The sequence below is a fragment of the Acinonyx jubatus genome, chromosome X (genome assembly GCF_027475565.1).
Source record: "Acinonyx jubatus isolate Ajub_Pintada_27869175 chromosome X, VMU_Ajub_asm_v1.0, whole genome shotgun sequence".
Taxonomy (NCBI): Eukaryota; Metazoa; Chordata; class Mammalia; order Carnivora; family Felidae; genus Acinonyx; species Acinonyx jubatus.
Window position 1 is genome coordinate 7370703 of NC_069389.1, and position 18106 is coordinate 7388808.

The 18106-nt window shown below is 44.9% G+C and overlaps 1 protein-coding gene and 1 long non-coding RNA gene across 8 annotated transcripts in view; one reads left to right on the plus strand and one right to left on the minus strand.

Moving 5' to 3' along the window:
- The window catches only part of MID1 (midline 1), a 579948-nt gene that overhangs the window by 24035 nt on the left and 537807 nt on the right, over positions 1 to 18106 (minus strand). For all 7 annotated transcript variants that reach the window (XM_027054471.2, XM_053202057.1, XM_027054474.2 and 4 more), the window contains 2 exons: positions 10595 to 10743; positions 2539 to 2666 (listed from right to left, as the gene is read on the minus strand). In XM_027054471.2, the coding sequence (XP_026910272.1) occupies positions 2539 to 2666; positions 10595 to 10743 (277 nt within the window). The remainder of the gene's footprint in view (positions 1 to 2538; positions 2667 to 10594; positions 10744 to 18106) is intronic.
- The window catches only part of LOC128311548 (uncharacterized), a 119503-nt gene that overhangs the window by 11353 nt on the left and 90044 nt on the right, over positions 1 to 18106 (plus strand). The gene's annotated exons all lie outside the window — the stretch shown is intronic.

An 18106-nucleotide genomic window follows, 5' to 3' on the forward strand; every position in this document is an offset into this window, starting at 1 on the left:
GAGCTGTTGTTTTCCCGCCTCTGTCATAAACAGGACACAAGAAATGGCGGGCTCATATTCCGCAAACACTTCATTTCCTGCTTACGAATGTCTGATAGGCTATTTGGACTTGGCAATATCAGCCAAGCATCCTACGTTATGGCCAGGATCGTTGTTATGTCTAGAAGTGGACCAAATTTGTATTTGACGTTGACAGTTAAGAAGGCATAAGACCAGGTACCCCATGTGATCTTTCGTTTGGCATAAACAGGCATCGGGGATGATACATGGTGTGCTTGGTACTAGTCGGTGCCAAGTGCTTTCACATTTTCTCCTTTAATCACTACTCTGGCATTGGCTTAGAGATTAGCCCATGAAGGTGTGCCCATTGAAATACCATTAAACAATTCTTGGGGAAGGGGAGGATACACTCAGGTCAACGAGACACTGATTTTGTGCAGAAAGGCCAAGTGCCCAGCCAAACAGTGTTTCGTTCTTCTGTGTCCTTGGCCGTGACCTTGTGACGTGGATCTGGCCCATAAGACACAAGTGGGAGTTTGCTAGATGGGTCTTCTGAGCAAGCTTCTCATTTTCCTAATAACCCAAGACAAAGCTGGCTCACGGATCTTTGTCATCATCTCCCCTGTGTCCCTCTCTTTTTGCCTGTAATTTGAGCATAATGCACGGAGGTGGGGTAGTTGTGCTGTGATCGTGTGGCGAAAAGGCAACACAGTGACGACGGCAGAGCAGAAAAAGAAGAGAGCTAGAGTCTGAGGTCGTCAGTGAGCCGCTACCCGGGCCCGGGACACACAGCTCCGTCCTCCTGTTCCCGGGATACAAACACTCCTTGATGGGTTTCGTCACTGCTAAGTGGATTTTCTGTTGTTGCGATCACACTCAATCCCAAATGATGTAAGAAAAAAAGAGCTTTTTTTAATCGGATGTCATTATGGAAAACAGCTTAGCCAGAGAAAGCACCGTCTAATGCAGTAGCCACGAGCTCCATGTGGCTTTTAAAATTTCAATTACATTTAATTACAGTTAAATAAAAGTAAAAACTCGCTGCACACATTTCAAGTTTTTGATGGCCCCATGTGGCTAGCGGCTACCATAATGGACAGTGTAGATATAGAACGTTTTTATCATCGTGGAAGGCTCTATGGGGTAGTTAGTTTAGATAAATCTCAGAGTGAAAAGCTTAAAAAAGGAGGGCAGGATATTCATAAGTGTTTGAAACCAAGTTTGGTTCCTTACTGCAAATGCATTTTTGAGTCAACTTCTTTGAGTGGTGTGGTTTGAAAGAATTACAGAAGATAAGAAGTTTGTGGGATGACCGCTTCCCTTGCAAATGCAGAAAGGCTAAAAACAGCGCCTTGGATTCTTGTGAAGAAAAAACCTGTCTGGGTATAACGCCCCTTGGATATAAAACTCCTTGCTTTTGATCCACAGACTGTAAAAACAAACTATACACAATGTTCCCTTTCTCCTGCTCCGTCTTTTCCAACCACTCTCCCCCAAACACACACACACACACACAGAGCTGGAGTCGAGAAGCTGATGCCATGCTAACTAAGCCAGGGATGTGGTCTCTCGAGGGCCGCCTGTCCTGAGTTCGGTGCACATCTGGCTTCACTGTATACATGGAGCTTTCCTGAAGTCATAGGCACCGGTGGCTTTGGCTAACACAAATAGAGGTCATCTAAACAGTCCACATCCTCCCAGCGAATGATTTCAGTTCTCGCTCTAGAGGTCGACAGCAAAGAAAAATCTGGAAGCATGGTTAGGAATGGGAGGAGGCTACGGTTTTCTTTTATTGTTGTTTGCTTTTGTTTCTTAAGTTTGACCCAAAAAATGCCTATTGGAAACATGGTACCAGGAATTCGCGTGTGATTTCTGGGACGTTTGCCACGGTGACCTTTGCCAAGATGAAATGCGGTCTTTTACGAGAAAGACCAGGAGGTCTTTGGGAGTCTGTACAGACCCAAGCAAATGCTAACTCTGCCAAGTCCTTGGCTACCTGACCTCCCGCAAGATGGGTGACCTCTGTCCTCTGCAGAATGAGGCTGACAACACTTGACCTCAGTTGGATGTTGGGAAGATTAAACAGGCTCTCACATACAAAAAGCCGGAGCAGGGTAGACACCCAATCGAAGTTAGCTGCCAAGTTTTTCTCTGGCAAGACACCGTGAGAGTCCGATGCCTTGCTGAGATGAAATGGAAAATAGCCACGCTCCCTTATGTATCCCTGCGATGGCCAACAGAGCCATTATTTGTGGTACCCACACTCTGAGAGGGAGGGAAAATGGTGGTAAGTATGTTTTCAGTTATTGAGATTCTCCTTCTTCCTCTGTTCCCAGTTTGGTCTCAGACTGTGCTGTTTTGAGTGAAAAAAAAAAAGAAAAAAGAGTGCCAGAAATTGTTTATGGGAATATTAGACTCCATTCCTAAATCAGAAGCGCACCCCTCTGGTTTTTAGGGAACGGATCTAGGGGGCAAAGTATGTGTATCACCGAATGTACACAATATTACCCCCCCCCACACACACACGCAAAACATTACCTGTAAGGTAATCCAGACATTCTAGCAACTTCTTCTCTCGGGAAAAATCTAAGGCAAAGGTGTCAAAGGTATCATTGAGGTTGATTTCAGGAATTAGGACCTGGGATGATGCAGTTGCCATGGAGACTCTGTAATGTAAACAAAACAACATTTTAGAACTGTCAAGATGGCTTTCACTGTCGCTGCATAGGAATGAAAGACAATAAAAGGACAAGAAATATCATTTTAAAACCGTGCTGTTTTCACACGTGCGCCTCAGAAAGGATCTTGGAGTGGCACAGCACAGGAACACCATACTAATGAATGGAAGCTCAAAGACCAGGCAAAGGAATTGGGTAAACAGTAGAATAGCGTTCTGCCTCCCCCCGCCGCCTTTCTTTTTACCTCAGAAAAAAATTCCCCACGGAGGTGAAAGAATATTCATATTTCATGTTGCTGTGTATTTAACAGCCTGGCCCCTTCACATCTAACCCCAGCAAGAAGCTCATAGCTCCGGGCATTTCTTCACACATCTGTCTGGGAAACGGTTTGTTCCTTTCAGACCCGACCCTGCTCTACTTCAAAGAGGAGTCTCCAAAATTTCAAACTGCATAAAAGGCAAAGTGAGGATTAAAAAAGAATGTTTCCAGATATTGGATTAGTTTCATCAATTACCAGCCCCTCTCTGAAATAAACATTAAGAAAGGAGTTTTCTCCCTGGCTCGCTCCATTCTCCTTGTGTTCATTGTTTTGCCCCATATTCCCGGCAGATGCCATGAAAAATATTCATGAGCTTTCTCTCACATTCCTCCAACGGCTACACCGTTTCTCCTCTTCATTTAGGGTTGCTAGTTAGAGTTCTCGTTCATAAACTCTACGGCAAGGTACTGGTGGGTCTGACTCTCCTGCTATGTGTGAGAGATCTCCCGAGAGGCCTGTGTTGAGCTCTCAAGTTGATTTGCAAAGTTCAGTTACTAAAGGCAGAACAATCTGACTAGTTAAGAACCGCAGGCGATTCTCTTAAAGGCAACACAATTGTGGCATGATGTAGGCCACTTCTGAGCATATCAGGCTATGCCAGCCTCATAATCTTGGTGATCTGGGTATTTCATTAAGTTTGGTAAACACCACCATTTATACAAGGTCACAAAGCTGGCTGGCCCCAGCCAGGAGGAGAATCCCAGGTCTCTACTCTTCCGTTTAACCTAGAAAAATTTCAACCTCGTTACCTAAGGGGATGTACCTCCTCCTATACCTCTTAGTGGCTCTTAAAACTTTGTGTTTTATTTTATTTGAAAAATTTTTTAATGTTTATTTTTGAGAGAGAGAGAGAGAGAGAGAGAGAGAGAGAGAGAGAGAGAGAACGCACAAGCATGGGAGGGGCAGAGAGAGATACACAGAATCCAAAGCAGGCTCCAGGCTCCAAGCTCTTAGCACAGAGCCCGATGCGGGCCTCGAAATCATGAACTGATAGATCACGACCTGAGGTGAAGTCAGCCACTTAACCAACTGAGTCACCCAGGCGCCCTGGAACTTTGTATTTTATAAACGTAATATATTTTCGGGGCGCCTGGGTGGCTCGGTTGGCTGGGCGTCCGACTTCTCAGGTCACGATCTCGCAGTTCGTGGGTTTGAGCCCCGCGTCGCGCTCTGTGCTGACAGCTCAGAGCCTGGAGCCTGCTTCGGATTCTGTGTCTCCTATGCTCCCTGCCCCTCCCCCGCTCACACTCTGTGTCTCTCTCTCTCTCTCTCTCTCAAAAACGAATAAACATTTAAAAACCCTTAAAAAAGATAATAATAGTTACACCTGTGAAGTGCTCAAAATCCTTAGAAATAGAATTTCTGTACTTGTACTTCTGGTACATTTTCAGTTCTGTGGAGGGGAGGGAAGGAGACAGGATAATTAACAATGTAATAATTGGAATGATACTGGGATCCATAGATGAAAGTTTGAAGAGGCATAAACTCTGGAAAGAAAAGTTTCTTTTCTTTTTTTTTTTTTAATGTTTATTTATTTTTGAGACAGAGAGAGACAGAGCACGAACAGGGGAGGGGCAGAGAGAGAGGGAGACACAGAATCTGAAATGGGCTCCAGGCTCTGAGCTGTTGGCACAGAGCCCGACGCGGGGCTCGAACTCACGGACCGCGAGATCATGACCTGAGCCGAAGTCGGACGCTTAACCCACTGAGCCACCCAGGCGCCCCTGGAAAGAAAAGTTTCAAGTGTTTCAATGAGGGTGGAGAGTCTAAATTCACCACCTCACCTTTTCACCAAGAAACAGTAAATAGCAGAGTTACGGGATCTTGTGGGCTAAAGATTGCGCCCGAGGGAGATGGGCAAATTATTGTGACTAACACACCTGCTAATTTAGACTGATGGATAAAGGGACGGTTGCTAGGCATTTTTTACAGATGGTCAAACTGTACTTAAAAATGCTTTCCTTATGACCCATAATCAGAAAAACTCCTCAAAACTCCGAGAGATCCCAGGATTATTTAGCAAACATTTACTAAGCCCTTAAAGTATGCCAGGGGCTGAAGAGCCCGGCATATTTGCATCGGTGCAGAAAAGTTAAAAGAAGTCCTCTAACGGCATTTGAACTCCTCAAATAAAAATTTCAAAGCGAAACCCCAATTAGAAGGTCTTGGGCTGAGAGGATCTTAAGGCCTCTGACTCTCGCCTTAGCACTCGCCCAGTCCAGGGTCAGAAGCTTCTGTCCAGGCTCATCCAGAATAGAGTTCTCCCAAGTTTCCCCTGGTCCTATGGTCCACAGGTAACTAAAAATGTGCTTCGGTCACGTGACAGGGTTAAAACTGCCTGCCATCTTGATGGTGGGAACTTTGCGGGGTGGGAACGGAAAGGCTGAAAGTCCCTAAGCCTGAGAGGCAAAGACTGACGGCAAGAGTCTGTGGAGTCACTGCAGCCTTTCACACCGACACAGTTTTGTGATGGAAGGAAAGATATTTATCATTGGCTACAATTTCAAATTCTTAATTGGAGTGACGGGCCCATCTTCTGGCCTTTCAGATGAGATGCCAAAATCCACCAGGGCCATCAGTGTTAGGCCACTTTTGCAATTCTGTGCCTTCACAGTTGTGTGTGTGTGTGTGTGTGTGTGTGTGTGTGTGTGTGTGTGTAGACACACGTGTGCACATGCCTGTAGGTGTATGTGAAGCCTTGGTCATATTGAGGCAAATAAGGCCTTTGTGCCCTATGACGCTTAAGGGGGTGGACTGCACGTTACTTCTGTTTCTGGTTGTACTTTGATGGCTCTAATCTCTATAACACTCTGTTTGCTAGGAGCCACATGGGGCCAGTTTTCCAGAAGGTGGATGTGTCTAGAATTACACTGCTTACAGGGTTTCTGTCAAACAGTCAATGTCAGGGCAAGATGCTCTACCCTTCCTGCTGAACATCGCCCCCATGCCAGGCCCCCGACAATGGCACTTAAATGGGTCGTCTCTCTTGGGCGAGAGGGCACATCACCACGGTAAAACCCAGCGAGGTCTCATGGCAACAAAATGTGGTTTACTTGGGTCTGCTCAAGATTTCCCGGATGCATTCGGCTCTGGAATTTTGTTGTTTTAATACCAATTAACACCCTACCAGAACACTCTTCAAAAACCACTCATCACATGTGCTTAAATCCTTAAAATCAAGTGACATCTTGCCAGAGCTGACAACTGGAGCTCTGGGCTTTATATTCGGGGTAAGTCTGATGGATCCTTGAACTGCTTAGGTGTTCAAGGGCAGAGGGGTCACTCTGTGGCGTCGGACACCCTCCTAGAAGGTCTGAAAAATGGGTACTGTTGAGAGGGAAGTTTCCTTTAACCCTCCTCTTGAGAATTCGCTGCTAAAACTTCAGATTTCTCATAACCAGTAGACCAACTTTCTTATGCTTCAATTCAGTGAAAAGTTTTGCTTAACGTGATTTTGTAAAGACGCCCATACAATCATACAAAAGACCTATACGTTAGCGTGGCTTGAGAATGCGGTATGTTATACAATCTGTTTGCATCAACTCAGTGAGTAGGAAGGACGGGAACGAGCATTTGTTGCATGCTCACCTTGGGACGGGAACTGGAATAATAGTTTTACTACATTATCTCATTTTGTCCCTGTGACAACCGCATTAGGTAGGACTCCTCGACCTGTTTCATAATTTGTTCACTCATTCATTCACGTCGGGCAGTTTGCTACGTGCTGGGGCTATAATGGTGGAAACAAGATGGCTGGGGGTTCCGCCTGCTAGGAGCGTGCGAGCAAGATTAGACTCACAAGTGTTAAAGGAGCAGCCCCAATGCCGTCCGTAATTACTGCCAGGCAATGAACTCAGAGCCGGATACTTGATTCCAAAGCACATGCATCTCCTACAAGGTAAAGCTTGAGGGTCTCTCTCCTTTTTTTTTCTTACCGTTTCTAAATCAAAAAGCTTTCTGCAGTTTGATTCAGCCTGTAGGTGAACATATCCACTTCAAGTGGTTTAAAGATGTCGAAAAACCTCCCCCAAGTCTCACTTTAGGAAGGCTTGCAGGATTCCAAGTTTGTTCTGGGCTTTCCACCCTTGACTAGAAGAATAAAGATGGTTTGGAAGTATACAGGTGCCAACGCCCAAGGCAGACACAATAGGAGGCAGAGAATCACGAAGTCACGTCCCAGAGTGGAATGCTTACTAAGTAAAGGACTGAAGAGTAGAGACAGGCAGAGACCAGCCCCAGAAGAGACACACAAGGCAGGGCCGTACCGACACAATGAACTCTGAAAACTTAAATCCAACATACAGTATGGAGTATCAATGACGTTAAAGGCCTATTCTTAGGATAGGATATCAGCAGTATTATCAAAACTACCGATAGAGGCAGCTATTACGAGCCCACTCCTCTTAGCAGAAAATACCTCACGGATAAACCCCAAAGGATCGCAGTTAAAAAGTGGCGGTGCTGGGATCTGCCCAAGTTTCCCAGGTCCTAGTCCAAGCCCCCGGCCCTTTCCCTTCGTTCCAGTCCTAGAAAGAGAAAGGCTCGGGAAGTGACCAAGAAGATTGACAAATGAAGACAGAAGAGAGGGGCTGCAGAAACGGGGGGGGATGAAGGATGTTGGCAAATTTTTATAGGTACTATATCTTTAAACTTTGATGGAAGTTTAGCCTTCTCATAAACAGGCGGCCGACTTTCTTATGTCTGGACTTAGTGCATAATTTTGCTTATTTACAATAATTTTAGGAGTGCTTGGGTGGCTCAGTCGGTTAAGAATCAAAGTCTTCATTTTGGCTTAGGTCAGGATCTCACCGTTCGTGAGATCGAGCCCCGCATCAAGCTCTGTGCTGACAGACAGAGCCTGTTTGGCATTCTGTCTCTCCCTCTCTCTTTCTGCCCCTCCCCGGCTCACCCTGTTGCATTCCCCCCCCCCAAAATAAATAAACTTAAAAAAAATAATAATTTTATAAAAGCGCACATACAATCACCGCGAGAACTATGTATTAGTGATGCTTGAGAATATAGTATACAGTTGACCTTTGAACAATGGGGGGGGTGGTTAGGGGTGCTGACCCCCACCCAGTTGAAAATCCATGTATAACTTTTCATCCCCCCCCCCCCCCCAAACATAACTACTAATAGCCTACTGTTGACCAGAAGCCTTACCGGTAACATAAACAGTCGATTGACACATTTTTTTGTATGTCATATGCATTATATTCTGCATTCTTACAATACAGTAAGCTAGAGAGAAGAAACTATTATTAGAAATATTAAGAAATATTATTATAGAAAATATTATTAAGAAAATCATGAGAGAAAGTACATTTACAGCACTGTGCTGTATTTATTTTTAAAAATCTTTGTATAAGTGCACCTGGGCAATTCAAACCCATGCTGTTTGCGGGTCAACGGTATTATACAATTCATTTGTAGAAAGAAAACTCAAAGTCATGTTTCTGTTCTTGACGAGATGGGCTTGTTACGGGTGGAGGTGAATGGGACCAGTTACACCCTGCTGGATCTGAGGGAGATCACGTGTGGACATTCATGTGCTTATGTTACACTTCAAAGGTAGGTAGGTCTTCTTCCAGAATGTTCTTTTTTTTTTTTTTTAATATTTATTTTTGGAAGAGCGCAAGCAGGGGAGAGGCAGAGAGAGGAAGACAGAGGATCTGAAGTGGGCTCCACGCAAACAAGCTGACAGCAGTGAGCCCGATGTGGGGCTCGAACTCATGAACTGCGAGACCGTGACCCGAGTCGAAGCTGGACGCTCAACCGGCTGAGCCACCCAGGTACCCCCAGAATGTTCTGTCTTAACTGGTATGGGGCCACATTCTCTGCCCTTGAGAATTTCTTCATATTGCACGTGATCAAATTTTTAGGGATTGCTGAGAAATGCACTTCACGGTAGCCATTTCATCTGGCCATCTCGTGATTTAAGGCTGGAGAAATGTACTTGGGTCCCAGTTGGCAATCATGACATAAGTGCAAACACTGTCTAGTAGACTGCCCGAGGCACACCGGAGTTGTTAGTGGTATTTGCACTTTCTAACTTTAGGATGCATATAAAACAATTGGATGCAGTCCAGATGAGAGCTGGGAAGACAATTAAACGCTTGGAACCTAGGAGACACGAGGAAAGAAACTGGCTTCTCTTAAGAGTAGGGAGGTGATCATTTTAAGGATATAACCAGCTGTTATCCACGTGCTTTGGAAGAGATCAGGTATCGGAACCAATCGCGCAACAAATTTTTCTCAACTATAACAACACGGCGAGGCAGGTTCAATACGAGACCAGAGTTGTAAAGCTACTACTGTACGTTACTCTAATTGAAAGAACAGCGGAAATGGAAATATCAATGCCTACCCGTACGCGACATTTTGAGAATTAGCACGGTGGCCGCCACAAGCAAGCACTCAACTAATGTTGGCTTTCTTTCTTTTTCCTTGAAGAAATTCAAGTCATAGGATGGTATTTCCCCCCCTGGGCCAGGGGTTGGCAAAATACAGCCAGAGGGCCAAATACCTGTTTTGCGAAATGTTTTTAGAAACACCCTTTAGACAGTGTTTCTGTACTGTCTAAGCGAGGCTGATAGAGAGCTATCACGGCCGGGTTGAGTAGCTTCCAAGGAGACCTCATAAGTTGCAAAGCTGAAAATATTTACTCTCTGGTCCTTTATAGGAGTTGGCAGACTCCTGCTCTAGGATAAAGACCAGCATGAATGAGCTGCCTGGGGTTGTCCGGTGATTGGATTCTATTATTGCTCTGGATAAGGGGCAAGTGACTCTGAGAAGCAGAATGAATGAGAAGTCAAGGGCATTGGCAAGGCTTGGAGATATCATTTAGGTGGAGTCAGGTGCTTTTTGTGGCTCCACGAGAGCTGCTGTAGGTTTTTGCATCAGGGAGAACAAGTGATTCTGTACCGATCAAGTACCCGGACCAAGGGAGTACAGACTCCACCAGTTCTACTGCTGAACCGTCCATTCAAATAATGTTACCTCCATGTTCCCTGCCCTAGAATAAGCCACACATTTCAAAGCAAGAGGTAGGAGATGGACAGGTGGGTCCGCTCTCTCTCACCTGAGTCAGCTTTCACCTTTCAGAAGAGGCGAAGCTTCTCGACCCAATAAAAACAGGTCTAATGGAAAACAACAGCTGGGAGTTTGCTCTTTTTTTTTTTTTTTTTCCCCAAATAGATGAGCCCTGAGATGGAAGAAAAGATTCCCTTTTATGTCTTTGCCTTCGTTCTAATTCTTTGTTATCAAGCATACGATAAGATCAGGTCTGAGAGTCACAATAAATGCTGGTTTTGTGCCACCGTAAGCTTTCTCCCCCCAAAAAGCAAGGCTGATTTTATTCTTTCTAGCTGGTGGACTCTTGTTTCAAAGGCCTTGAACTCCAGGGCGCTGCTGAAAAGGCTTTGACATGTCAAAGGGAAGCATCTTTAGCTGGAACAAAGCTGCTCAAAGCCTCTATTCTCCCTGGTACTCAGCCTTGAAAATGAAAACAAAAGCAAGGGGAGGGCAAGGCCAACCAATCGCTCCCCAGACACAGGAGCCCAGCGGCTGAGAACTTCCCAGCAGCCCCCGCACTCACCTCTCCGTGATGTTCTTTGCCGTCTGTAGGAAGCGCGCGTGATCGTTCTCCTTCAGAGAGTGTTCCGCTTGGGAGATAAGCGATGCCGACCGCTCAATGCACTGCTTGCAGTTTGCAATCTGCTGAGCCAGTTTGCGGAGCCTCATCACCTTGAAAAGAGGAGATGGTTACACGGGTGGGCTCGCTTAGGGAAAACACATCAGGCTGGACCCTTCTGACGCGTGCGTTCCGTTGCACGTAAGTTGTCCTTCAATAAAAGTCCGACAAGCAGGCAGAGACATATGGAAATCTCCGATACGGGACTCCTGGCTTAGACAGCCTTTGTCTCCTTGGAGAAGCATTGCTAATTTGTTTTATGGGAAAATACTGACTGGCGAATTACTTCCTTGTTGATGGGGAAACAAGGTGTTGCCCCATGGTAAGTTACAAGGGTCACCAGACCTCTTCCCCCACTATTCCACTCAATTACTGAAAGATCACAGGGAATGCTGGGACTTTCTCTTATCTCAGGTTTGCAGCTGGGCCATCAAGCAAATAAAACATCTCCATAGGTGCAAACGTGTGGCTTCGCTAAGAACCATTTTCTAAAAAGTTCTTTGCAATCCATGTAATAAAATTGCGATGTGAAAACATGAGGTATTACTATTTCCCACGCGATCTAAAACTCATGTGTTGAATTCACAGAAAGAGAGCGTTTTTTCCATTGATTAATATTTTTCCTGTTGAGCAGATGAGAGAAGGCCAAAAAAAGCACAGCTGGGCCGTTTCCCCTCACTGGGAACGTCATTTCCAGGCACTTTGTGCTCACTTGATAACTAAGAACTATTTTGATAAGCGTTTCCCAGTCAGGATAAAAATGCATGTTTGGTTCCAACCTCCATTCCGATTCCTGATCCTGTCTTGCTTGAAAACGACCCTCAAACGTAATTGACCGTAACCTCTGGGGTAGGCCAAGATAAGTGCACGGTAACCCACTTGACCATGCGCTCTGGTGTTTGAAATGTGCTACAAGATGAAGCCCTCGGGCCAGAAGCCAAGTTAAAATTAGATTGCTAATTAGAATTGCCGAGCGCCCGGTGCCCTCTCCACACAGCTCGGGACAGGTCTTGGCCGGCTTTATGATCGTTCCGGAATGGAAACCAGCCCTGGGTGAAAGGGTAGGGAGGAGGCCAGTTAATCTGTCTTACAGACAGGGCTGGCTCCAGCTCCCTCCAGAATTCCTGCTAACTCCAAGAAATTCCTTCTTTCTCCAAGCCATCATTACCATTCCCATGCAACTTTAATCGGAGAAAAGGAAGGAAGGAGATGTCAGAACTCGAGGCCTCTAAGGAACATCTGATTCCAGCTATGTCGTACTGCAGCAAACAAAGGAAATGAATGTGCTGCGCTGAGAGACCGCGGCCACAAAATTTCAGGCAAGAGTGCGAAAAATTCCTGAAAGGACAGTTAGAGAATGAAGTGTCAAAACCTTGGAGCAAATGGTATATGATACGAAGCCTGGCAAAAGGCTTCACTCATTAGAATTCTAGTGACCCTCCGCAGCGGATTAACCGTGGTCGTGAGTTGAACGAAGTGACGCTTAGTTGGCACCAAACTGAATTTAGCTTCTAACGTGAATACATCCAGAGGAAGCAAAATAACTGAAGAGTCCCTCGAACAAACCAAGTGAATGGAATATTTGGAATCACACAACAGAATTAAAGATGTTTAATACGATTCTAACAAAAGACACGTAAGGTCGCAATATTCCCTTGGAATAACTTCGTGTCAATCACTTATCCTTTCAGTACGCCGGTCAGTGATCCCATGACTACACATCTAACAATGCTTGAACTCTATTCTCTTCTTTCTTTTCTTCTATCATGATATTGGAAATTAAAAGTGACATTAAGAGGAGAAGGGAGGGGCGCCTGGGTGGCTCAGTCGATTAAGTGTCCGACTTCGGCTCAGGTCATGATCTCAAGGCTCGTGGGTTCGAACCCCGCGTCGGGCTCTCTGCTGACGGCTCGGAGCCTGGAGCCTGCTTGGGATTCTGTGTCTCCCTCTCTCTCTCTCTGCCCCTCCCCTGTTTGCACTCTGTCTCTCTCTCTCTTAAAAGTAAATAAACACTAAGAAATTTTTTTTAAAAAGAGGAGAAGGGGAAAAAACCTCCTCAGTCATGCGTAAGTTGAAACAGGCCAAAACGAGAGCCTCCTTTGAACACATAGGAATGCTTCACAGAAAACAATTGTTGGAATAATTGTAATTTTAACTCAAGTGTACAATTCCATCTGATACACCGGATCAGAGCTTTTCAAAATGGTGTGCATAAGAAGCTGCTGGGGATCTTTTACAAAGAGGACTACAGACGTTTGGGCTCACGTCTCAATATCCTAGGTAAAAAGCTGTCACGGGCAGAGCAGCGGGATTCTGCATCTCAACAGGCAATGAGGTACAGGTATGATGAAAACTAGCCCTGAAAACACGAAGTAGAAGACGGGCGCCTGGGTGGCGCCGTCGGTTGTGCCCGACTCCTCATCTTGACCCAGGTCATGATCTCACGGTTCGTGAGTTCGAGCCCCGTATTGGCTCTGTGCCGGTGGCACAGAGCTGTCTTGGGATTCTGTCTCTCCTTCTGTCTGCCCCTCCCCTGCTTGTGTGCTCGCTCCCTCTCCCTTTCTCTCAGAATAAACAAACTTAAAAAAATAAAACATTAAATAGAAGAGGGGAGGAGGAAAGAAAGTAGAGTGTATTTCTGGTACAAAGGGCAAATTAGGTTTTGCAAAACTCTGTGTGTGTGTGTGTGTGTGCGCGCGCGCGTGTGCACGTGCACACAAGCTGGATTTGATGTCCTATGTATTTCTGACTGTGAGTTCCAGTTAAAAAAAGAAAAGGTAAAAATACCGCTCTAAGTTAGGTGTTCATAAGCTTTGGTCTGTGAGCCATACTCCGCATACACCTGTCTGTGTAAATAAAGTTTTATTGGCACACTACCACATTCATTCATTTAGGACTCGCCTGTGGCTGCCTTCACACTACAACACTGGGCAGAGGTGAGCTTCTGCAAGAGAAACTGTCTGGCAGAATCAAAAATAGTTATTATTTGGCCCTTTACAAAAAAAGTTTGCTAACTGAAACGATTCTGATCAGATGGCCTTGATCGGACCCACACTCTGGGAAACACTACCCTACTTGGTATACAGCCCTTTGGGATCAGACATGGAGCGTTTGGCAAAATACTAATTTCTTCATTAGAAAACACTTCATGTATTATTTTAAAAATCTGACAAGATGAATAAAATTTGATTTTTGGAAAGAAACACTAGATCCTGACACATAAGAAGATCCTTTATATTATGTGTTACTGCCACAGGGGAAATTTTTCCGAGTCGGCCCTGCTCTTTTTTCCTTTGGGAAGTGTTGATTGCACCCTGTAATTTCAGGAATTCATTCCATACGCATCATGGAAATATCCCACCTGGTGGATCTCCTTTGACTGGGGACACCGGCTTCGGTATGGCGATTTACTGGCTGTTTATTATACCTTACGCATGCTTTGAAAAGTAGCCCTTTGTTTTTCTTGAAATGCATTTTAAATGCTTTTAATACATGTGCTTTTATGTATATTGCAGGATTCCACCCCAACATTGTTATGTCCTAGCAACTGATCCTCAGTCATCACAAATACCTGAGTGGCCAAGGAAGCCGGTCCTTGGCATTTCAATCAGGCTGAAGAAAAGCCCGAACGTGTAGTCCGGTTAATTATCTTAAATTTTGGAGATTTAGAGTACACAAAAGCAGTGAGGACGAGGGACCCTTTTTCTCTGCGGCTACAGCTTTTTACCATCGACCCGTGCCTGAACGTAACGCACATGATTTGCTTCATCTGGAGGCTGGTGCCAGCTTTTCGTGTGTTGACATGAAATTTATCTCCCACTACTGAAGAGATACGACAATTCTTTCCCAGGGAGTCTCATGGCTTGAGACTCTCCAGTCCGTCCAAGTACAAAGGCTGCCAAGCTATGTATTTCAAAGAACGCACAATGGTCTGAGAGCAATGGTCTGTGTCGGCACCACAGACACATGGTGGCAAAGGCGCGAGGTGGATGAAATTCACCACCACGATCCCCCAAATCCTGCTGGCGCTTCCTCCAGCTCCCCACTTCCAAGTGCCGCTCAGAGGGCCCCCCCCGAGTCCCTTCTCTGCGTTCAGGGTTCTCAGGCACGCTTGCCCTCCCTGCCCAGCACCTCAGATTTAAAGGGTGTAGGTACCCATGTTCCTCTTTTCCTCAAAATGTATCCCTTACACCAACACACCCTGGCCAGGGACCCAATCACTGTGAATTCCGAGTTTGGGGATCAACTATTCCTTGGCGATATGCCAAAGCAGTCACTCAAGAGAAAGCCAAACTGGGCCTCATCTTTCCCAAGTACTGTGTGCTTTCTAACACAGCTTCTGAGATAATGTCCCTGGGCACTTTTTTAAAAAAGGGAGAAATTCCACACGCACAATTTTTCAAGGAATAGGGGCAAATTTCCTATCCACAGTACCAGCTTTACCAAATCTCGATATTTTCATCATATTAGCGTTAAGATTTTTCAAAAGGAAGTAAAATATTATCGGTAGCATTGAAGCCCTGTGTGTCCCTCCCTAATTTCACTCAAGTCCTTCTTGAGAGGAAAACACCTTTTTTGAAGTCAGGGTGGGTGACTCCCAAGCATGTACAACGTGCCCAAACACTGTATGGGATTTTTTTTTTTTTTTGCAGTTTATCCAATGTTATATAACAATTCTCATTCCGTACAAAAGTACTGTAAATCTTGTTTATATTTTTGTGATTTGTCCATATGAATACATATCACCCTACTTCATTAATTTTAATTTTTGAAGACTGTTCCATCATATAAATATGCAATTGTCTTATAAACAGCTTCATTGAGGGGCGCCTGGGTGGCTCAGCCGGTTAAGCATCCGACTCTTGGTTTCAGCTCAGGTCGTGGTCTCACGGTTGGTGAGATTCAGCCCCGAGTCAGGCTCTGTGCTGCCGGCTCAGGGGCTGCTTGGGATTCTCTCTCTCTCAAAATAAACATTTAAAAAAATAAACAGCTTTATAGAGATACAATTAACGGATGACAAAGTGTACATAATTAACGTGCAAATTTAAAAGTTTTCAAATATGCATAAACCCAGGAAACAGTCACCACGTTCAAGACAATGAGCGCATAGATCATGCCTCCGGTTTTCCTAGAGCCCCTTGGTAATTCGTCCTGCCCACTCCTCCCTGTCACTAAGCAACCACTGATCTGTTTCCTGTTGCTGTAGATTATTAGAAAGTGTTATTTCTAAACTTCCATATGAATGTATTCATGCAGAATATACTACTTTCTGTCTGCCTTCCTTCACTCACCATAATTTATTTTTATTTTTTTTTTTACTTGTTTATTTTGAGAGAGACAGAGAGAGTGAGTGGGGGAGGGGCAGAGAGGGAGGGAGAGAGAGAATCCCAAGCAGGCTCCACGTTGTCAGCGCAGAGCCCAACAAAGGGCTTGAACCCACGAACCGTGAGATCTTGACCTGAGCCCAAACCGAGAGTCAGAGCTTAACCAACTGAGCCACCCAGGTGCCCCCGCTCACCATAATTTATTGAGATTCACCCATGTCGTGGCATGTATCAGTAGCTTGTTCTTTTTTGTTGCTGAATAGTATTTCATTATGCATGCGCCCCAAATTGTTTATTCATCTGTTGATGGACATTTGGCTCATTTCCAGTTTGGGGCTATTACCCTTCACACTCACATGAAAATTCATGTACATGTCTTATAGGGACATATGCTTTCATTTCTCTTGGTAAACACCTGGAATGGCTGGATCACATGGTAAGTGTACGTTTAACTACTTAAGAAACTGTCAGTTCAGGACGTGTGGGTGGCTCAGTTGGCTGAGCGTCTGACTCTCGATTCCGGCTCAGGTCACGATCTCACTGTTCATGGGTTCAAGCTCCAAATTGAGCTCTGTGAAGGACAGCTCTCTCCTTCCCTCTCTGCCTCTCCCCTGCTCTCATGCACGCATGCATGCACGCATACATGCACGCACACACACGCTCTCTCTCTCTTTCAAAAATAAATAAATATTTAAAAAAAAAAGAAAAAAAGAAACTATCAGGGGTGGCTGGGCAGCTCAGTCAGTTAAGTGTCCGACTTCAGCTCAGGTCATGATCTCACGGTTCGGGAGTTCAAGCTCCACATCGGGCTCTGTGCTGACAGCTCAGAGCCTGGAACCTGCTTCGGATTCTGTGTCTCCCTCTGCCTCTGCCCCTCCCCCACTTGGACTCTGTCTCTCTCTCAAAAATAAATAAATATAAAAAGATTTAAAAAACCTGTCAGTTCTCCCAAATGCACTGTTTCATTCCTATAAATAGCATGCGAGAGTTCCAGTTCCTCCACATTCTCAACAATACTTGCTATGGCCCAGCTTTTTAATTTTAACCATTCTACTAGGTAAGAAGGGTATCACACCGAGGTTCTAATTTGCCCCGATGACTTTTCTTGACGACTTCCTTAATGACTAATGATTTTGAACATCTCCTCATGTTTTTATGTGCCACCCACACATCTCCCTCGGTAGAGTACCTATTCAAATCTTTCATCCGCTTTGGCAAAGGTATTGTTTATTTCCTCACTAACGAGGTTTTAGAAGTTGTTATATATCTGCGTACAAATACTTTTTGATTTAGATAAAAATTTGTCCCCAATCCGTGGCTTGTCTTCACATTCTCTTGACAGTGCTTTATAAAGAGTTTTTACTTTTGATGAAATACAATTTAGAATGATCTGTTTAATTTGTAAAGATTTCTTTGATGTTTTTTTCTCATTCTGTATAAACCAATCTTTGCCCAACTCAAGGTTCACCAGGATTTCCTCCCATGCTTTCTTCTAGAAGTTCTTTTTTTTTTTAAGATTTTTTTTTGTTGTCAAGTAATCTCTCCACCCAACGTGAGTCTTGAACTCACAACCCCGAGATCGAGTCACATCTGCCTCTCCGACTGAGGCAGCCAGGCACCTCCAAGTTCTGTCCCGTTGTCTTTCACATTACGTATATGATCCATTCAGATTTAATTTTGGGGGTCGCCTGGGTGACTCAGTCGGTTAAGCGTCCGACTTCGGCTCAGGTCACGATCTCATGGTTCGTGAGTTCGAGCCCCGCGGCGGGCTCTGTGCTGACCGCTTGGAGCCTGGAGCCTGCTTCGGATTCTATGTCTCCCCCTCTCTCTGTGCTTTCCCCACTCACAACTGTCTCTCTCTGTCTCTCAAAAAAGGAATAAATGTTGAAAACAATTAGATTTAATTTTTGTATATGGCATGAAATATGGATCGAATTTCATCTTCTTACATGCGGATATCCCTCCTACGGGGAGGCTAAAACTCAGTTTCCAAATTCCCCTCGTGGCCAAGTTTTCTTTGGAGTTTCAGGGTTCTACATTTTTACCTCCCAAACTGCTAACTGGTTATTTTCCTATTTCTTTCTCTCTTATT